General features: G+C 45.3%; 1 protein-coding gene and 1 long non-coding RNA gene across 17 annotated transcripts in view; one reads left to right on the plus strand and one right to left on the minus strand.

The window, feature by feature from the left end:
• FBRSL1 (fibrosin like 1) overlaps window positions 1-21906 on the plus strand; it is a 374043-nt gene that overhangs the window by 349471 nt on the left and 2666 nt on the right. For 6 of the 16 annotated variants that reach the window (XM_017734940.1, XM_017734928.1, XM_017734932.1 and 3 more), the window contains 11 exons: window positions 50-303; window positions 4429-4664; window positions 6778-6828; window positions 7740-7835; window positions 11217-11288; window positions 11858-11896; window positions 12741-12812; window positions 14027-14159; window positions 17299-17376; window positions 18823-18906; window positions 19923-20163. In XM_017734940.1, the coding sequence (XP_017590429.1) occupies window positions 50-303; window positions 4429-4664; window positions 6778-6828; window positions 7740-7835; window positions 11217-11288; window positions 11858-11896; window positions 12741-12812; window positions 14027-14159; window positions 17299-17376; window positions 18823-18906; window positions 19923-20163 (1356 nt within the window). Of the gene's footprint in view, window positions 1-49; window positions 304-4176; window positions 4338-4428; window positions 4665-6777; window positions 6829-7739; window positions 7836-11216; window positions 11289-11857; window positions 11897-12740; window positions 12813-14026; window positions 14160-17298; window positions 17377-18822; window positions 18907-19922; window positions 20164-21906 lie in introns of all 16 variants that reach the window. The other 10 variants (XM_017734929.1, XM_017734930.1, XM_017734925.1 and 7 more) reach the window with 10 other exon arrangements.
• Window positions 2053-4164, minus strand: LOC108446873. Its single transcript, XR_001862215.1, has 2 exons — window positions 3595-4164; window positions 2053-3505 (listed from the first exon to the last, which is right to left on the minus strand). It is a non-coding gene; the product is annotated as an uncharacterized LOC108446873 (long non-coding RNA).

Raw genomic sequence — 21906 nt, forward strand, 5'->3', positions numbered from 1 at the left:
TTTCTCTCTCTGTCTCTCTCCCCTCCCTCCCATCTCTCTCTCTCTGCAGCCGGAGCAGCAGTGCTAGCAGTGCAACAAGCATCAGCCTCCCGAAACACCTGCCCCTGTCTCCCCAGATTCCTCCGCACCATTCCTCCGGCCCAGCTCTGCCCCTCTCCATCTCTAATCTTGCTACCTCGCACTTCTCTCTCAGATCGCAGACCCAACACCAGCACCATCCGGCCATGTTCGCCACCCCACCCACGCTGCCACCTCCACCAGCGTTACCCACCAACAGCCTCGTGATACCAGGGCACCCTGCGGGTAGGTTCCCTTCTTCTGCCAGGGCTGATCAGCCGTGCATGCACTGGAGGGTGTTGAGAGATGGGCTGGCTGGTGGGCAGGTGGAATACCTTGACACAGGCCCCTCAGTGTGTGCTGGAACTGTGACAGTGCTCATGAAACCTGGACGTGCTTTACCAGATGAGAGATTGTAGACACAGCACTGTAGCTTCCTATAGGAAGTCTTCAAAACAAATGCTTCAAAAAGGTAGAAGTCCTGTTCAGGGCATGAGTTGTCCAGTGTGGCATTCTACAGTCATCAGGCATTTTTTAGATTAACAGAGAAGTGATGCACAGTTTGCCATTCTCCCCTTCTCTCTCCCCTCTCCAAAGAAAGCTGCTGCTGTTAGAACTGATGAGAAAATACTATTTCTACAATTATTCTAAGCGAGCACTTGAATCTCACTGAATCCCTTGCCTGATCCTTCGACCAGCAGCACATCCTGCTGGCAGAGCAGGATCCTCTGCCTGCAGCAGCACAACTGCTCTGTGCCCATGGCTCCGTGGCCTTTCAGTCTGAGTCAGAGACAGCTCAGCTGACAAGCTCTGCTGTTCAACTCTCACTATCTTTGCATCCTTTTAAAAAGTTTCCTTTGTTCACCCTGGCCCCCATTCTATTGTCACTTCTGCCCTAAATGCCCTGTTTACAGCTTATCCATTAGCCTACAGCTGTCCCTGGAAGAGACCCTGGCAGCTGGAGACTTCCCAGCAACTTTCACTTGCTGGGGCCTCCTTTTGATCTGGCATTTGACTCCACGACTAACTCAGCAGGGATTAAACAGGACAAGCATTTTGCAAAAAACTCACTCTCTGTTTCCTATGAAGTCAGTTAAAGGAATAAGGAAATGGCAGATTTGCTGTGGAAAAATCTGATGGTCTTCCATCCCCTTTTTTGCTTCCAGGAGCTAAATAATGTCTCATTATTTATAACTGCTTCTTTAAGTGAAAAAAAAAGTACGAATTGGTCCAAAGTGAGCTCTGAGAATGATGATAGACAAAAGTGCTGTGGGTTCCCAGCCAGAGACAGGACCACATAGGCCAAAGCTGGCGGCTGTCACAGGCCCTGGCACCATCTAGAATTTCAACCACATGGCTGGGAAGATGTTGGCAGCACTGTGGGAGACCTATTCATTGCTTCCCCTGTTTAAGGCAAAGGACTACTGTGATGGAGACTTTGAAAGCCTTGCGAAAGGAAATAGCAAAGCGCTCACTAAAAGCATGATATTGCAGTCACTGAAAGCAAGTATGTTTTCACCATTAACTTCAGGAGGTGCAAGATCAAGTGACCTATTCACATTCAGCAGCTTGCCAGGAAAACAGTAACAGTCTTGCTCCTACTAAAAGGATTTCTCCTGCAATTTAAGTAGGAGAAGCCTAAGTTAGTGGAGGGAAAGGTCCGGGCGTCTAACCCTGCAGACAGTGAAATGCCTCTTGTCTGCACTATATGAAATGCCTGCAAAGTGGCACATCATAAAATCAATACAGAGTGCTGCAGAGCCAGGAGCTTCTGTTGTCATTCACATAAAACTTTCTTAAAAGCAAACAATATTGCTGAGCAGCCCTGAAGAGCGAGACAAGAATGCGTTTCTGGTGGCATTTCTTTGTTTTGAAACCTAAAGCTAATACAAGTAACTTAGGAGCAACCCTTGCTGGGCTTCTGCCCTCGGTTTAAGGGCTACCCTGATGTAGGATACACAAAGGAAACGGTGGTCTGTGTCTCTTCTCTCCTGAACATGAGGGCACCATGAGCAGCAGTGCTGTTTTGTGCCATGCCCAGCTCGTGTGTGCACACAGGCCGGTGTTCCCAGGTCCCAAGGGCTGCCCAGGCACTCTGCTCCTGGTTGTGTTATTGTGTGACCAGACCTGACATCACTGGCAGGTTCTTGTAGCAGTTCTGATCCAGACCTTGCTCAGAGCCCCTCACAGACCTGGGTTATTCCTTGGCAATTCCATCTTTACTATGAAGCAGCCACTCCTCCGAGTGCCACACAGCTTCTCCAAACATCTCCAGGCCTTTTCCTGACAGAGGCCAAAGTTGTGGTAGAGGGCTATGGGCTGGAGCCAGCTGCAAATCTATCAGTCTGACTTCCAGTCTCTTAAAGAAATTGGATATCAGAGCACTTACAACTGCCAACTTGCTTTTATCTCTCCCTCCAGAAAAGTGGATTATCTTGATGCTAACAGAAGGATTCAGTTTCTTTAAGTCATGCCAGATTTCAAAGCGTAAACACACACACACATGAAATCATGCTCATATTCTCTAAAGAGGTTAGGTTTTGGACCTAAGTGCTTTCAGCCTATAGTTTTTTTCTTACTTGCTCAATCCAAGGAGAACACATTAGAGACTTTTGCTCCAGTGCCTTAGGCTTCAGTATCACAAATGTATATACTTTCTGCTTTTGTATTAATTATATAGATTGTAGCAGTATACAGTACCTACTCTTAGCAGTACATTTAGTACTGAAAAGCAAATGACTTAGGCACCCAACATTTGCTTTCAAATGTGACTTTCAATAGGGTGTAGGCTTCTAAGTGGTAGTAAAGACCTTGAAGTTCCCCATCCGAGTGCCTGTTTTCAAAGATCTTACAATGTCACTTCAGAAAGTGATTGATTTAGATATTTCTAATGTTACTGTAAAAAATTGAAGTGAAAGAACTCCCTGCAGAACATGAAATAAAACTTCAAAGTGCAGGTGTTCTTTTGCCCCTTTATATTCAGAGCAGTAGTTTTAAAGGGTTGTTACAGTGAAAGAAGTGGATTCATGTAAATTCAGAAGCAAGTAGATCGGTCAGGACTGGGTGCGTGTCATCCATAGGTGGGGACATAGGTTGATCTTCACTTAAAAAATATATAACCTGTTGGATGCTGATCCCTGTTGGAAGTTCTTAGGCAAAGCCACAGATGGATTTAACTGTTACACCAGCAGACATTTTGGAAAAGTGGACACTGGTCCTTACTGTCTTCAGTGACATCATTTCTAAAGCACTGTTGTCTTCCCCTTCCCTGAACCACATTCACATTCATGCAAGTTGTTATTCCAGAGGAAGATGCTGAGAAGAGGCCACGTCATAGGGTGGAACATCTTGTTTCAGCAGTCATTGCAACCTTGATGAGATCTTGAGCCACTTCAATGTTTCTCCTCTTCCCACTGATTCCTCCTGTATTTTCTCAGAGGAGAAAAGCCTGGAGGCAATGACAAAAAATGAGAATTACAGCCTGTTAAAAATGGAGAAAAGGACTGCTAGGTATTTAAGATCTCAAAAAAATCTTACTGCAAAGAAGGCCTTGATTTGTAGGATGGATGTTTCTGGTCACTGCGTGCATGTCCTGGGGCTGAGAAGGGTGGATGGCACAGGGATGGATGTCCGAGCAGGCAGTTTCCAGCCACCCAAACCCACAGTTACCTTATTGCGCTGCACATCTTGTCAAAATTTTACCTGTGAAGTACAGATCTGTCAGAGCATAACACACATCCATTTTCAGAGTGTGTGTGTGTGTGTGTGTGTGTGCGCGCCTCTCTCTGCCTGTCACGCTCCCAGAGGATGAAGGTCAGTACTGCTCGTTTTACAGCGAGCTGTCGGCCTCCAGGGCGCTCCCCAGCACCTTGCTGGTGCGGGAAGGTGCGGCTGCCGTGAGGCGGGGAGGTGTGTTCCCGGAGGTGTGTTCCCAGAGGTGTGTTCCCAGAGGTGAGGCCGCGCCTCTGAGGCGCGTTCCCAGACACACCTCGGTGGCAGCAGGTGCCGGGGAGGACGAGAGCCGGGCGGGGCGCGGGGCCGCGGGCGGGGCCGGGCGGAGTGCGAGCCCCGATGATGTTTTCTGCTGTGATGACTCATGGTGTTCTCTCTTGTCTTTAGATACCAGCCTGTTGATATCATTCAACCAACCAATCATGTATTGCCAGCCTCATTCGGGGATTCTGATTGGTACTTTGTCACAGGCATCTCTCTTACCTCCACCAATGAGTCCTCACGTAGAAAACCACCACAGCATGACCTGCAGAAACAGGGAATGCCAGGTGAATATTGACTCTTTCTCCTCCGTCTTTGTGGTACTCACAGGCCCACGGGCCTCTGTGTCTTTTTTTTTTCTCTCTCTCTCTCCTCTAGATCACGAACTGCTCAGGCAAGAGCTGAACAACCGGTTTTTGGTTCAGAGTTCGGACCGGGCCGCTGCCTCACTTGGCCCGGTGCCGCTGCTGAGAGCGGAGTTTCACCAGCACCAACACACGCATCAGCACCAACACACCCACCAGCACACATTCACTCCTTTTCCATCCAGCTTGCCCCAGACGCCGCTCATGCCGCCCTCTGCACCTCCCATGGTGCGTACCCCAGCCCAAAATGTGAGGATAAGTAGAGCATCTCTGGTCAAAAAGCCTAACCCACTCTTGTCAAACAAAACCCGGCCCTCTTCATTTCAGCCAGGCGTGCTGTCCCTGCCCTTCCAACCTGGAGGCCAACACTCCCAAAGGGACCCCCTTTCCACCCAGAGCCCCCACACCAAGCCTCCTGGTCCCCCTGCTGCCACCCATGAGCAGATACAGCACCCACGAGACAAGTCCAGAATCCCTTTAGTTTCCTTTTTGTGTGTCCTGCTGTGTATTTCTAATCCCCCTCTCCCAGAGCCAGCTGCCTTGACACACCAAAAGACACCAACCAGGATGCCAGAGGATGGATGGCTTCCAGCCCCAAACACTGTCCCCACAACTGCTGGGTGCAGGGCAGACCGTGCTGGCTTACCCAGAGCTCTCACCACAGTGCAGCATCATCCGATACGAGTTCTGTCCCTCTTCCTCCTAATACCTGATCTGTATTGATTTAGGCATTTTATGACTTGATTACATCAACAAGCACTAATTTGTGTGTGGCTGGTTCTGCTGGGAGAGATCCTCCTGTCCGTGTAATAAGCATTTTGTCATTGAATTTGCTTGTAACACAATGGGACTTTGCTGCAGCTGTTACAAAATTGTTAGGGATCTGCTACAAATGGATTTTGTCAGTACTTTAAAACGCACTCTCTCCCCATTTCTGGCAATTACTTTTTGAGATTGAAAGCACAAGATTGAGCTTTTTTTCCCCCTCTCAGCTTCACACTGTGTCCAAAATGCAGAAACAACCCTGTGTAAGGCTAGCAAAAGCAGCATTTGGGAAGAGCTTCCAAAGACTCAAGGAGCGTAGTGTTCCCACTTTTCTTTCCCACTGCTGACTGCCCGATGACGTTCTTGGGTTGTAATCTGCTTAGCAGCAGGACAATTAAAAGCAATATCATCCACCCAAAATCCAGCCCCAGGTGTTTGCTCAATGTATTTGTGTGTAAACACCTTCCCTTCTTTCCTTGGTCTGTGTAAAACAATCCTGAATCTTTTCTCAGAAGTCTCCTGTGTTATTTAAGAACTGTGATACCCGAGCCTGTGAACAGCTCCCTCCCCTCCCACCCATGGCCGTTGATGTCAGCCTTCAGACCAAAAACAACTTGCAAGGCTCTTTTGTTATATTTCACTCACATCTTATATTCCACTAGATCAGGTCGGCTAATCCCAACACCAGAGAAGAGTGTTGAAATTACAGCTGCATGTGTTTGGTAATTTATGGTATTTACACTGGAGGGGACATGGCTCCAGTAATAACTGTAATTAATGAAATTACAAATCTACTCTCCTGCACATAGAGGAGTGTGAAACAGCAGCTGACTTGCCAAATAAGCAGCTTTTCATGGGGTCCTACAGCTCCCTTCCCTGCCTTCTTCCCCACTCCCTCCTCCCCAGCAGAATGTACATACTGTTCAGAAATGCCATGTGTGTGTTTGGGTTTGCTTCTGAGATGGTACAGGACAAACAGGACACAGACTACACACATGGAGGTGTTAAAACCCCATGCTGGAAAGGAAAAGGTTTACAGTCACCTTTTCTCTGGGGAACTCTCCCTTTTGCAGGGGAGAGGGAATATACTGAGATTTGTTATTTAAAGTAATTAAGCCCTTTCCAAAAGAATTTTGGTGCTTACAGGAACCCAGGAAACTGGGAATTGGTATTGGCTGCCCCACAGTAGATGTTGGGGTCTAATGGGAAATGTTTCTTACCTGCTAGTCTGTGATCTAATTCAGCGATCCAGGGGCAGATCCCAGATCTGGACCTGGAGCTGAACTTCCCTGTGTTTCGCTGCTGCCGTTATCAGGACTGCTCTCTTCCCAGAGCAGGAACCTGTCCATGCAGTGCCTGAGACAGGGTTCTGCAGTGAGCCTTGGAGGTGCCCAGCGTGGCCTGGGGGCTCCTCTCTGCTAGCCTGGGGAAATCAGTCGTCTCCCCGATGAGCGAGTATGGAATAACCAGTCAGTTCTGCTCTGTTAAACGCTTACACATGGGCCATGATTATTTGTCTGTGTTGAAATCCTGATGTGTCTGCTACTGCCAAAACCAAACTCACCTGTTTCCTTATTTTTTTCTCTTTTCTTTCCAGTTTGACAAGTACGCTCCCAAATTAGACAACCCTTACTTTCGACATTCCAACGTGAGTGCTCACCTTTCTCGTTGGTTTCTTTGTTAATGGTTCTGCTTGCTCTTCTTTTGCTTGTTTTCAATTGATGAGTAGTGTTTTGATCCATTCATTTCTAAAGCTCTTTTTCCATCTTCGATTTTTATGTTTTTAAGGTACCAAGTTTTCTTTGGGCTTTTTTTAATTTTTTTTTAAATTCTCTGTCTCCTGCATTTTTGCTGCTGCGGCTCTGTATCGCTGTGCCTGGGATGGCAGGGAATGCGCAGGAATTGCTCAATCAGTGGTCATTGCAGTACGTTTGCAGCTGGTGCTTCTCCCAGTGCAGCAGCCCGGAGTGCATGGCTCTTTCACAAGGTTTTGCTCAGGTCACAGGAGTAAGTCAGACTGGTGGTTTCTTCCTGGTGCTCCCCACTGCTCCAAAGCACAAAAAACTACATGTTTTGGGACTTGTAAAACTGCTGTGTGTGCTCAGGAGAGGCCTAAGCAAAATTTCACCTAGCCTACACAACTACAAGGTGGTATGCATGTTGCCTGTGGTTAGAGTGCAGTGCAGCATCTTGTGGTTCCTTTTGCTTTAAAAATTAAAGCAGGTCACGTTTCAAAACAGAATCAATTTGTTTGCAACAGCAGAAAAATGCAAAGTTAATGGAAAGTGAACATAAACCCCAAATTATGCTCTGTGCTTCCTGCAGTAGTCCACAATTTTTAAAGGCACACTCGTTCAGCACTATCCAGAAAATTTATCAGATGAGTGCATTTTTCAAGTTTTGGCTTTGCTCTTAAAATTTTTGAAAGCAAATTTATTGTGTATTTTCACTGTGGCACTTGTTCAGCACAGTACTATTTTTGTATGTGCCAGGCTTGGCACCTACCTCCATTATTGTTCAAGTCATCCTGTGACATAAGCATCTCTTTTTCTTTTGTAGTTCTTTCCAACCTATCCTCCAGCAATGCCTGGAATGCCACCCATGCTTCCACATTCAGGTCCCTTTGGGTCACTTCAGGGAGCATTTCAACCGAAGGTACAAACTTCTTCTTCTGAAGGCTTTGTTCTTTTTCTGGGAGAGAAACTGTGTTCAGAGTCTTGTCTCTGGTGATTTTGCAGCACATGATTTGAATAGCAGAAGTGCAGCACAGGGTTGGAAAGGATCACCCCACAGAACTGTGAGCATCCTCTGCACAAAGCAGCCAACTCTCTAGCAGAAATTTTCTCTTGGCACTGCAGATCCTTCCTTGGAAAGGATGTAGTGGTTCACTTGGGAGGTCTGCTGAAACTGGAGGAGAAGCATACAGTGAAGTGCATTATTTTGATTGAAATATTTACAGCTCATAATAGACCGAAGAGTCCCAAATCATTTTGTAAATCTAATGGTCTAAGATTGCAAAAGATAAACTGTTTATTCCCAGAAAAAACAATGAGAATTTGACTGCACAAGTGTGGGAACAATAGGGAGAGACTGCTGTAAATGGGCAGAGCAATTTGAAGGAGCTGAATTTTTATTCCCAGCTCCCAGCTGACCTTGGGCAAGTCGCTTAAACCTTCTGTTCCTCAGCTTCCTCATCTATAAAGTTATCTTGCAGTGGGTTTTATAAGGGTTGATTAATGCCTGCAAGCTTCTTTGAGATAATGTGTTTGAAAGGTGCACTGCAGCTGTAACATGTCATTACAACTAGCACTGATTGGCATTTGGAAATGTTGCCATGATAACCCCCATTTTTTGGCAAATTCTGTGGTATGCACTGCTTTTTTTTTCCCTCCCAGACATGTTCTTTTTATTAACTATTTTTAAATGTACCAAAACTGTTAAATCTCTCCGAACAAGAAATAATGGATTGTATCTATATAGCATTTGTTTGAAAATGGAGCATGTACTCCATTTGTGAGGTGACATGTTCAGCTTCCTTACCTGCTGTGATTTTAGAGATTTCTTATCTTGAACTGCATTTCCATAGAACTCTGCTACTGTGTGAGAAGGCTTGAAGGACCAGTACTGTAGCCAGGCCATTCCTGTTTGCATTTGGAAGGTGATTTCCATACCCACACCAGGCAGGTCTGTGGGATGTGCTTCCCTCAGCAGTCTTGCTGACGTCAGTGGAAGTCAGTAATTAGCAACTGCTGCAAATAAGGCCTTTTACCACCTTCCCACTTAACTTAATGCTTTTGATGGAAGCCAGAGTATTTCCTCAGTGCCCATCGAATCCTTGACATTATTTTGGTTTAGGGATACATTACAAATAGCAGAGTCTCTAAAATGGCTTTGTTCAGTGGGAGCTCTGTATGTAGTGGCTGCAGGCCTAGAGAAGGAGCAGGTCATGGAAGCACAGGGAGCAAGAGGGACAGAACATGGCCATCCCTTGATGAAGTTTGTCTGCCAGTGTTAATTGTTGTTACTACTGCAAGGGGTGCCAGGGAGTCCCTACAGACCCTGAGTAGTCAGGGTGTGAATTTGATTTTCCAAGAAAAGGAGCTGCACGAATAAGGTGGCATTGGACAAATTTTGCTGACGTGCAGCCAGGGCTGTTTTGCCATAAGGCTCCTTCCTGTTCATGAGGAGCTGCTGCTACACCAATGGCACCTTCTTCTGCTTTCCATCTTCACTACAGAGCTTCACAGATCCCATCTCACTGTAAAATACCATTAGGCCAAGGAGCAGTTGCATAGCGAGAAAGAAGAAGTGAGCACAGACCCTTTACATTTTTAAGCAGTTCCTAGTGCTGTTATAACTAGCTTTTGATGTATTTTAGTGATAGATAGATCCAACATTTGCTAGCTTGAGTTTAAGCAGTGCAAGGTCACGCTCTGGTGCCATGGTTAATCACTGACATCATTTGGTCTCTGCACAGTGCAGTATTTACATACAATCTAACATCTGAAAAAGAGGGGGATAGGTTGAAAAATGGATCTGCTGCTTTGGCACATTACTTTCCAGTTTCCCAGAGGAGGCAGAGCTGAACTCTAGGCAAAGCCACTCCAGTCATCGTTACCGCGTCGTTCTTCCATGCTCTCTCCCTCCCAAGCTGTTTAACTAAAGCCTGCATAATCACTACATACCTGATGATTTGGTTTTGGCACTCTGACTCCTGCACTTCTTGCTTTCCAAAGCAGAGATCTTGGTTTTGTTTTTCCCCTTCCCATGTCAGTTGCCTACAGCTGTGCGTGTGAGTCCACTGCACATAAATCCAGGCTGACGGTAAATTTCTCAGCGAGTTTCCCAAAGGCCATTTCTCACAAGCTAAGAACTTGAAAAGGTCAGAAGTATTCAGTTTACTTTGCTGGAGGAAGCATTCACATCTTTCTCCAGGGGACAAAGGGACAGGATGACACCATGCTATTAACATGTTGTGATCTTAAAGCTCTTGCCTGTATGAAAGCTGTAACTTATTTGCCACCTTATATCTACCTCAGCTGTCAGAGAGGCCCTGAGAGCTCTGATCTGCCTGGGGAGTGCACTGACTTACCTACACACACCGGAGAATTCACTCTTTAATGAGCCTGGAAGTTATGTAGCCTTAGACAAACTAAAACCTACCTTCCCTCCCACACCCAGGATTGTACTCATGCCTTGTACTGTTTAAATCTGCTATAATTTGACCTAAAACATGAGTGAAATAATCTCTTGGGGAATGAGGTTTAACCCCTCTACACTCAGCTGTGTGGAGGCACCAGGTGCAGTTGCTCTGGAGTGGGAGATGGATGAATGCCAGAGTGAGGAGATGAACGAGTTCTTAGGGATCATCTAGGACAGGACAACAGGTGGGATCTGGAGAAGGAGGAACAGGGATTCATTCAATGAGGTGTTTAATTCTTGCTGGAAAATGATGGGGTAAATAATGCAAAGCTATAAAAGACCCACAAGCACTTTCTAAGGTTTCTGGTTTTGCCTTGTCGAAGCAAATAGATGGGCTGTTGCTGGTTCAGGCATTGTTCCCTGGCCCCAGTCAGAGAGGGGCCATGGTCCAGTGTGTGGAATATGGGACTAGGATGCTCGAGTTATTCTGTTCCTGACTGCTGTGCTGGTTGCTGCCTGAAAAATGGAGGGAGTCAGGCCACCTCTCTCATTCTCTCTCCTACCTCCTCTCCTGCCTGTTTTGTCTAAAGAATAATATTGGGGAGCAGGGACTGTCTCTTCCCATGCACATGCACAGCACAATGGGGTGTGATCTCAGCAGGGCCTAGGGGTGCTGCTGGAATACTGTTACTGCTGCTCAATAATAATAAATGACATGGTGGTTAAATGCTGTTGGCTGTCAGTAAGAGATAACATTTAGCACTAATGTAGCAATATGCGTGTTCAAAGCACAGTGCAAACATGGACTAATTAATGCTGTTAACATCAGATAGAGATGTTAAATGCACCACTGGTATGATACAGTATTATTCACGCTCTGTTCTTGTCTTTCAGACTTCAAACCCTATTGATGTAGCAGGTAGACCAGGCACAGTCCACCATACGCTGCTGCAGAAGACTCCAGGGGTAGGCAACAATATATAACCTTCTTTTCAGCTTATCTGGATTTACAGTAAACACAGTGATTGCTGATAAAAAAAGGAGTGCAGGCTGGTGAGCAAAGTGGCCTTCTAGACTGGGAACATGCAGTGAGGAGAGAAGTTGTCTTTTTCTGGTGAGACGGTAACCTCCACCAGCCATGAATTCAAAGGGGGGATGTATTGGCTTCTTTCAAAAGTCAGAGGAAAATGGGACAGGAAACCCCTTCAATATCTATCCCTTAAGTATTGCTTGGAGAGTAGTTTTATGCGCTCCATTTCAGAATGATTACAAGGTTCAGAAAAGCACTGGCACTGTTCAGTTGCTGGCATGAAGCTGCTTTGTTTATCATAAAATTCTGCTGAGTTTGGTTCAAGGAATGAAAGAGAAGTTTTAAGCCTTCTTTAAGCCTTTTAGGTTTCCTGTGTCACAGGGGACTTCTCTGGAACATTGCTTTCTGAATGCTTTTACTTGTTCAGAGGAAGGAAGTTCCCCACCTTTCTGTATATTGGCTAGTTTTAGAAAGACTGATTGTTTTATTTCTGCTTTTTCCATAGGTGTCAGACCCTTATAGGCCTCCAGTAAGAGTAAGTAAGGTTTGTGGGGGATTTTATATACATATCTATACACAGATGCTTGGAATATTGTGCATGTGCTTTTGAAATTTGACATGTCTGGTAGAAAAATCTCATGCTCATCCTTTACTTAAACCAAAATGTCAGTTAGCTCTCTGCCACTTCTGATTAATAACATTTAGGTTGAATCCCAGCCTTATTTTGCATCCATTTGTGTGCATTAATAGTTCACAGTATGAAATGAGGGTCACAGAAATAAATGACTGTGAGCATGGGCAGACATTCACCAGTGAACAGATTCATGGTGGCTGAGGTCAGTGTGCTGATGTTCCACATAAAGAGTGGAACAGTGAGTACCACAGCTCAGCTGAAAACAGGGACTTGTTCAGCTGTGGCACTGCTCATCCTGGGGATTGTTTGTCTGTACCCTTTTCCTCCCCAAAAGCCAGCAGCCATAATAACCACACATGACTTAGCCTGCAGTGCAGCAGGGGTGAATGAACAGGGCTCTTTTCAGAAACAGAACTCTGAACCATTAGTTGCTTTCTCTTAAGCATGGCATACTGTTCTTTGCTGCCATTCATTTCAATTTAGGAAGGGGGGAGTGCACGTAGGAAAGAACAAGGCAGGATCTCAGATGTCCATGAGATGGGGAAGATATCCCACATTCTTCCTGTTTCCTTCTTAATTTAAACATCATCTGCTGCAGTACAGAAGAAAATGTTGATCACCCATTGTGCCGTTTTAGTAATCAGCCTTTCTCATTGCTTAGCTGCCTGGTTGACAGTAAGGGAAATGAAATGTTCTATCTGATGTAGATTGCTAACGTATAAATTAATCTAAATTCTTGTGCTTTCCACTGCAGAAACCCGGGAAGTGGTGTGCGGTTCATGTACAGATTGCCTGGCAGATCTACCATCACCAGCAAAAGATAAAGGTAATTCGGACGGGTTCTGGAACCAAGCCAAGTCTTTTAGCTTACAGATTGTATTTGAGTGAGTAATGGGCAGGAAGCAGTTACTGTGGTGATTCTCAAGCTTGCCTGTATTGATTAACTAATACTTGCACTCCTTTAACATTTATTGTAGCAACTGTAAAGTTTATCTGAGGGCAAAGGAGCTGGGTGGAAGGGTGTACAGCCAGAAAGAGGGTAAGAAAGTGAGGGGGAGAGTAATTTCCCCAAGTCCATCTTTTTTTTACAAAGCATGCACATTTAATGTCGTTTCCTTTCTGCATTAGTACCTCCTGTGGAGGAGGTAATGAAATGGCCAATGTGGTGAAGAACATTACAGAGCAGAGAGCAGGAGAGTAGATTGATAACACCAGTGTTAGAGGTTGTGGGGCTTCCTGTGCCGATGTGATGGTGGGCAGAGGGAGGGGGGTTTAACACTCGAGGTGTAACAGGATGTAGGTACCCTGGGGTGCTGTTGCAGGCTCGAGGCTCCCTATGGCATGTGGAATAGCTGATAAAGGGACTTGTGTAGATTTTATTTTTTCATAGCTCCTGCAGTAGTTATTTTGTCCCGTTAATGAAGGCTATTCTGTGCTTAAGTAGGTGCCTCTGAAAGGGGCATAAATTTTTATAAGCAAATCTTTGAGCTGGCTTCTATGACTAACGTGCAGTTCTGGCCATGCTCACTTCTACAGGGCAAGGATAAAAACAGCCTCACAGCTTCCTCCATCCTTTGCCCCTTGCCTGCACACTGAGCTGTACTGGCTGCAGGAAGGGCATAGTATGGGCACGTCTCTCTCAAACTGGAGAGGCAGAACAGACGAGTCCATCACCCAGCTCTCCAGGCTTCTGTCAGCAGCTTTGTGCCTGCAGAGTAGTTTTTGTCAGGCTGAGAGTGCAGACTGCTCCTGGGGTGCCGTGCACTCGGTGTATCATGTTCCTGCTGCAGCGTGTGCTGCGGGGCTGAGTGCTCCCTGCAGACCTTATCCCTGGGATGGGGCAGGCAGCCGAGAGGCTGCGGGGTGGGATGGCCCTGCGGAGCCTGGCAGGGCACGACTGCGCTGCGTGACCGGAGACGCTGCTGTCACTCTCGCTAACGCTCCCTGGCAGGGCTAAGGAGGAGTGAGCCTTGATTCCCTCTCTTTTTCTCCCATAAAAAAGGAAGTGTATAATGAGATTGGTTTTATATCATTTGACAGCAAATGCAGCTGGATCCCCACAAGCTAGAGATAGGTGGTAAACTTGACCTGTTCAGCAGACCTCCCGCCCCTGGAGTGTTTCCAGGCTTCCATTATCCACAAGATCTTGCCAGGCCTCTGTTTTCTACCACAGGTAAGGGAAGATCATTCCTTGTTGATTTAAAAAAAAAAAACCAAAACCAACCAACAGTCAGTTATATGTCATGCATGTCTTTACAGCTACATATGCCTCAAAAATAGAAGCAAGGTTGGTTCAAGGGGTGCAGAGACACTGCTGTGACCAGGGCTCTGCCACCACCTCCAGTGCGGGATCCTGTGCACATCACTGAGCTGCAGCAGTTCGCTCACAGTCTTGTCTGTGCAGCTGGTTCTTATGTGCCTGATTAATAGGGTATAGAGTGATTTTTTAAAAGTGATTTTGACAAAACACTTGAAAATGTTACCATTGCACAGGATTGGAAGTGGCCCCAGTCTCTTTCTTGCTTTTATATGCGTGTTATTCTTGTCAGCTTCTCCACTCACCAAATTTGTTTGTTTTCTGAAAACAAGGGTTTTTTTGTAAAAGGAAAACTTCAGTAACAGCATTGAAAATACTACAGAAGGTGTATTTGTTAAGTGTTTGTTTTTTAAATAGAAAATTCTCCTATGTGTTACAAAATTTAGCACAGTCTAGGGCTTAAAATGGTATATTGAATTTACAAAAAGCCCCAAAGAATTAAATACAGTTTACGCTGATCAGTTGTTTTCCAGTCTGTTGGAGAAGTAATTACAATTATGCAATTACCAAAGGGCAGTAACCTTCACCGTGTTGTTCTCAATGGCTCCGACCATGGAAGACTGCAGCTCTCACATTCTGGTCTGGGAGGACAGTGTGGATTCATGTGGACTCTGTCTACCAAGTGCCAAATGTTGTTTTTATTCTCAAGCTTAACTTTCCTCTCAACTTCTTCACATTTTCTGTCTGTGTTTGAGATGCCAAAGTCTGCATTCTGAATGAGCTGCATCAATTGACGAGATGTAACTTAGTTCTTTGTGTATGTAATTAATTGGCAAATAATGTAATTTTCTCCCCTAATTTTACTCTGGTTTTATGATGCAATATTGCACAATCACCCTAACTCAGTGCATGCATGGTCATATTCAGCCTTGGTTCAACCCTGTTGAAATTAATGACGTTAGAACTGTTTTGAACTCTGTCCCAAACATGCCAGAAAAGCAGCAGATGAGGATCAAGCTGAAATTTCTGTGAGAAGTGAGTTTCAAATGCAGATGGCCTTCAGGAACTCCACCAGTGCTTCAGTCTGTCTTTCTGCTCTATCTGTGGATGGAAATTGTTAGGTATCAAATGCACATTTCTACCACATGTGATCAGTGCTGGTACCAGCTCTACGTTGTAGGGTGCTACCCTTTATTTTGGTCTCTATAAAGGTACTTTGATAGTACAAGGCCAAGATACTCATTGCATCTACTTGGATGCATAAGCACAGCTTATTTACAAACCTCTGGCTGTTTCCTATGGCAGATGTTTCGTTATCAGTGTCCTCAGTCTGTCCTGTGTTGTCATTACAAGAACCTTGTTTCGTGTCTGGTTTTGCTACTGAAGGCTGTTCTGGACAGAATTACCCTAACAGGCAGAAAAGCACCAGTCCAGTTGGTATCTAGAGTTTTTTCCCTTAAAAGATGCAAGCATGGCTTGCTTTTCATTTGTAAAAGCAGGAGGGGAAATAGTACAAAATAGAAGTATTAAAGAGGGCAAACTAATAGAAAACATTCAATAGAGAGAAACAACCTTACAACAACTTGTCTGTGAGTATATTAATCACAGGAGCCATCACACGGTAAATCCAGGTAAAAAGTGCTGTCAACATGAGCAAACACTGCAGCTGGAATACATGGAGGAATAAATCTTTTACCCTGGAATATCCAAGGCATTCTTTTCACCTTACTGAACATGTGTGCAGTTGATGTGAATCATTGGTTCTGCTGCATTGCCTGGTTACTGGGGGAGACATAAGTTATCTTAGGGCCACCTGTCTCCAGGACGGATGCTGGGCTGCCTGGCAGACGCTCTATTTAATAACTGCCTGACAGCCTGCAGTGCTGCTCCTGGCTTTCTCCAGAGGATTTTTTATTATCAGCCCATGTAGTTGAGTTTGTAAGCCGTCTCCTTTGAAGAAATCTCCCATCCATTATACACCTTCTGAAATCTTAAAGGATTAGAAAGATGACAGTCTCCATCCGTCTTGAAGCATTGGAGCAGTCAGAATGTTTATAGAGAGGTACTAGATAGGTCTCGTTGTTGTGGTCTCTCTTAAGTTTCTTCAACTCATTTTCTGGCTGCTTAGGTTTGAGGTACCCAAGCTGGTGAGGGACACAGAGCTCTGTCTCCCTCTCAGGTTTCACAGTTTGCTTGTGTCCTGGACACGTGAGTGTGTTTCATAGCGACCATCAGTGGTTGGGCACTGTCACCAAGGAAGGCCAGGTCAGGGGCTGAGCAAGTACCCCAGTGACAGGTGACACCAGTGCTTTTCACACTCAGGTTACGAGCCCGTTCAGATTCATGTATGCCTGCCTGCAAAGGAAGAAAATCTCTCATTTTCTGCTCTGAAAGGAGAGCAGAGTTTTCTGTGTGAGCCTGGTCCACCCTGAAATACAGGGCAGACCTGCTTGTTTCACCCCCTTCCTTCCCCTCTCCTCAGCTTCATGTAATCCAGCATGCTCAGCAGTGGTGTTCTTTCCCACAAGGAAGCACAGCACCGTGGCAATGAGAGTGTCTAGGAAAGGGAAAAAATACCGAGGGGAGCCTGTAGATGCAGGGACAGATGTGAGAGCGTAGCTGGAGCTCTCATGGGAGAGGCATGATTGATGTTCCCTGCGTGCCTGTCATTAACTGATGTTTCGTATAGACTCTAATCAGTCACTTCCGAGCACCTTCTGTCTGGGCCCATAACCTGGGCTGACCCTTTTTAATGTAAACATGGAGTAATGACTGAAAATGTCAGACAAAGAGCTTGGCTTCCTCATTACTCCAGGTGAGCAGCAGCTCTCAGTGCAAGGTCTCCTCCTGCCTCCTAGAGCCCTGTTACAGACTCCTTGGCAGGGTTCTCAGGGAGATCCAGCCTGTTGCTCACCCGGCCGAGGTTTGGGGTCTTCCCTTGCTTTTGCTGTTTGAATGTGGCCTTTGCATCCAGTTCTTGAATGTGATGGCCACAAGCTCTGTGTATACAAGGAGTCACTTGCCCCTGAACTAAAAAGGGATCTTGTTCTCACAGGTGCAACACATCCAGCCACCACCCCTTTTGGTCCCTCACCTCACCACAGCAGTTTCCTGCCTACGAACCACTTGGCAGGTAAGTGTAAGTAACCCTGCCTCCACCTCTGTACCTGTGCCCCCTTCCTGGCTCTCAATGTGGTCCTGCACTGTAGCACTAGGGGAGGGAAAGGCTTAAACTGCCTCAGGATCCAGAAGCTGGCCAGCTTCTCATCCCTGCCAGCTCCCAGCACATCCCCTCACTGTCCCCCAAAGAAGAGGGCAGTGCAGAGCTGTCACATCTGTCACTGCTGGGACACTGCACCAGAGCCAAAATGTGACCTGTAGAGTCCTGTGCTCCTGAATGTGCCCGAGGAAATGGGGGAAATCTATGCAAAGATACCTCAGACAAGCCTCAGCTTAAAATGGGCTCCTCCTGTATCATTTTCCACCTATGAAAGGTCTTGACTAGGTTCTTCAAAAGAGTTCAGGGAACAGTTCCTGGCAAATAGTTGTTCTGCACATTTTGCCAGCCTTTCAGTTTCCTAATTGGCAGTAAGTAGAGCCCGATTTTCTCAAATGTCCTCATTTTAGAAGCTCACAAGCAGCTCATTGCCAATTAAAGTTCAAGCTCTGTTGATTAATGTTTTACTAACATTCATCCAATCAGTAAATGTGGCATGCCACATGACCTAGTAGACTGTTTTTTCTCTTGCAAATACCCAGATTTACATCAATTCCTGAACATTCTGTCAAAATTAACTATCTCTGTGGAGTCACTCAGCTACTTAATATCAAAGAGGAAGGGCAAGAACATCTGTTTTAAAATAAGTAAATAAGCAAATAGCTGTTTGCTTAAAGATCCAAGCTATTTGTGCCATTTGCCTTGATTTTTTAAATGTGATATCTGTGAGGAAGTGGAGAGCAACCTTACCTCCTGTAACATGGCAAGTTAAGGACTTGAAAGGGACACTCGAAAAGCCAGTGGGCAGGAGGAGGAGTTGTTTAGAGATGACTAGTAGGAAAGAAAACAAGTACACTGGTAGGATTTAACCCGTAGCTGTCTCTGGAGTGTGGAAGCCTGAGTCAGGCTATGTGCTCTCAGAGAGGAACCTCCTCTGGTGATGGGTGCCTTTACTGGGAAAAAAGTGCAGAAACAAGACAATGCATCTCCTCAGTGCTGGCCAAGGGGCCTGCTGAGATTCTTTCAAGGCAATTGCAATGCTTCTACTATTAGTACTGATAAGAAAAGAGAGTTATAGCTCAGCAGCCACCCTAATTTCAGCTATTAGACATTAATTTCTAGCTTGCTTCTGACTCGCATACAAAAGTTTATTACAGCACCTGTTTGCAGAGTGAGCACTGAATCCCTTCTCCATTTTAACATGATGGGAATTTTCTGTGCAAAGAACCTTGCAATGAGAAGGATCAGCTTAAAGTCTGGCCTAATCCTACTTGGATTCAAACCGTTAAGAAGGGGAGGGGTGCGTTTCATTCTCCAACATTCTTGGCTAAATGCCTGCTAAATCCCTGTTTGCCTTTCCAGATCCATTTAGCAGGTCAAGCACCTTCAGCGGCCTTGGGAACTTAGGCAGCAATGCCTTTGGAGGATTAGGCAGTCATGCTCTGAGTAAGTACTGGCTGGGTTACTGCAGACAAATATCCCTTCCAGAAAAGCCACATGCTAATATTTACAGCAGCTGGTGGTAGTTTTTAAAGAAGTTTAATTCCTAACCTCCATTCTCCTATCTGAAAACACTGCACCTAAGATTTCCAGGTCTCTGCGGTGGGAGCTTTTCTGCATGTCACAGAGATCAGTGGCTGTGCTCTGTGCCTCCTCACTGCTGAGGGTTGCTACCTTGTGTGCTCAGAGAGACACTGGAGCTGCAAAACCCCACCGAGCTCTGGGACCCTGTGGGCATGTAAAGTAACACCCTTCACCAGCGAAGATGCACAGTGGAGCAGCTATTGATACTTCTTCCAATTTGTGTAGATATCCTCTGTAACCATTGACTGAAGTTGAAATTACCTGTATAAAATAATTTTACTTCAAAAACATGTTACCTGTAGGCAAAACGTGCTTGAGAGTCACACATAAGAGAGCACATAAAAGACCGTGCTTGTGCATCTCATGGTGCAACAGGAATCAGCTGAAGATGGATGGAGGAAAATCAAATGACTGTTCTGAAAAGCCTACAGCCAAGCTCTGTGTTTATACACACACATACATACCACCAAATACTCTGGGTTCTTCAACAAAAAAGTCCCTGAAGCATCAGCTGCAGGCAGCTGATTGCTTGTAACTATGCACAAATTAAAGTTTCTACCAGAGAGAGGAGCTGAGGAAAAATTCTGCTTTTGTGCTGGAGCCCTTGCCTGGGGTGGGTGGAGAAGAGAAGCTGGGCATTTTCAGTAGTCTCTGAGTTATTGAGGTGTATAAAGCTTCCTCCAACAACAGCCTTAAAAGAGCTGGTGGATCTTACACCCAGTGTTGGAATTATCTATGTCCACTCACTAGTTGCTCCCCCTCACCATTAAAAAGTCTTGAAAGGACAGTTCTGGTTGTGACTAATATTGTGAAAAATGTCTGTATAATTATTTGGTTTGAATTATTTTTAACTCTTCCTCCCCCTGCCGTTATTCTAGCTCACAACAACATTTTTACTCACAAAGATGGCCCAAACCTGCAGAATTTCAATAACCCCCATGAACCATGGAATAGACTCCACCGGACCCCGCCGTCCTTCCCAACACCTCCACAGTGGCCCAAGCCCACGGACTCAGAGCGAAGCTCCTCGGTGACAAACCATGACAGGGACAGAGAGCGGGAGCGGGAGCCCGAGAAGAGGGATCTTTCTCTGAGCAAAGATGACAGAGACAAAGAGAGGTGAGCACTGTGGGCTTCTGACCACTTCCTCCTGGGACTATTCTTCCTCTCTGTTTTTTCTGTTTTCCCGAAAATGTTGCTTGTCCTTAAAGCAGCTGAGAGGCCTTTCCCTCAGATAAGTACAAGTACTAGCATCACCAAAAAAATTCCTCTTCACCTTTTAGGATTTGTCTTCTGTGGAAATATGGTAAACTAGTCCCTGCTAGTAGGTTAACAAAAAGCACCAGGCTGAGGAATAGGGTGTGTTGCTGTGGTTTCAGTGTATACTTGGCTGTTTTCAATGCAGCTGCTTTAGGATTGCTGTGTATCCTTAAATGGTGATGGTAGCATTGTGATGGGTCCTTTGGAAACAGTCATAGTTCTCATTAATGTACAGATATGCTGATGAATTCAAATGCTAGCTGGACATTAACGAGATAAAAATGCAAATGCCTGTATCTGGAGCAGTGTGCATGAATCCATTAGCAAAACTGATTTTAAAAAATTGCATTGTGGGCAAATGCTTATTAACAATGACAGGCCTGTATCACCTGGGCTATAGTTACTTCATTAGCTCCCAGTTACATGATTTTGAAGCTGTGAAGCCCTTTATATTTCAGAGCCCAGTCGTCTCCAACAGGCTACTTCTTTGTAGGCAGTAACAGCCTGCACGTCTTAGATGTGTGTGCTTGACTAGTGATAGGGGTTCATAGTTTGCCTGAAGAGCTTTTAATGAGATCTTCAGGCAATACCTGTGAACAAGATTGTATGGCAGCAATAGGCTGAGAATCATCTTACTTTAAATGTTAAATTGTCTGACATCCTTGCACACAGATACTGTTCAGGTAGGAAGCTCCCTTCTAGTGAATTCTAGTGGAATTCATTTGCAGACCAAGGTTACTTTACTCCCAAGAGTGTTCACACAGGGGTTAACAGCTCTATTACATTTCTATTAATTTAGCTTAAGCTGTCCCCAGCATCCCTATTTGGACATGGTTTTAATAAACCACATCCTTGACCAGCAATCATGACTACCACAGAGGAAGAAAGCTGGGTTAGCAAATGCAACCATAAGGGATAAATACTTACACAACTCCCCAAAACACCTCCAGCTTTCAGTGCTCAGGTCTTAGAGCTCTCAAAAGCAAACACAGCATAAAACTTAGGCATCAGTGAACCTCTCAGCTGCATAATGCAGTTCTCTCAATCACACCATGATATTTTGCATTTAAAGTGTCTCTCATTCAGAGCAAAGTGCTTTTAGAAAGTGAGCACTATTTATTCCCCTGTTAAAAAGGTGGGATTAACTGTGACTAATTGGCTTGCTCAGAGGCAGAGGTGCAGTTGGAAATGTAAACCTTTGTGCCTCTCTTTCTAAACCATGGATGTTGTCATCAAACCCCTTGTTTGTCACAGCAGGTCCTCTTGAAACACAGCTCAGTTGCTCAGTCTCGTGGCCAATTCAAGCATGTTCCTCCTGAAGTACCTGGTGTACCTGCAAGAACTGCCAACAACAAAAACTCCTGCAGCTCCATAGGAAAATCAGCCTCACCTTATGGCTGCTTCCAGTCAACAAGGCTGACTTGGGAATGACCTGCATATATTTCTGTAGGCTTCTGTTTTGTGTGCCTGGATCCATATTTTTGGAAAGGAACCTGAGTTTTATAGCTGAGAAAGAAGGTCGTTGTCTAGCAGCAGGATGTACACATGAACACACAATAAGCTTTTTTTTAAGAAAAATAAGTTGTCTAGAATTCTTCTTTC

The sequence above is a fragment of the Corvus brachyrhynchos genome, unplaced genomic scaffold (assembly GCF_000691975.1).
Source record: "Corvus brachyrhynchos isolate BGI_N302 unplaced genomic scaffold, ASM69197v1 scaffold114, whole genome shotgun sequence".
Taxonomy (NCBI): Eukaryota; Metazoa; Chordata; class Aves; order Passeriformes; family Corvidae; genus Corvus; species Corvus brachyrhynchos.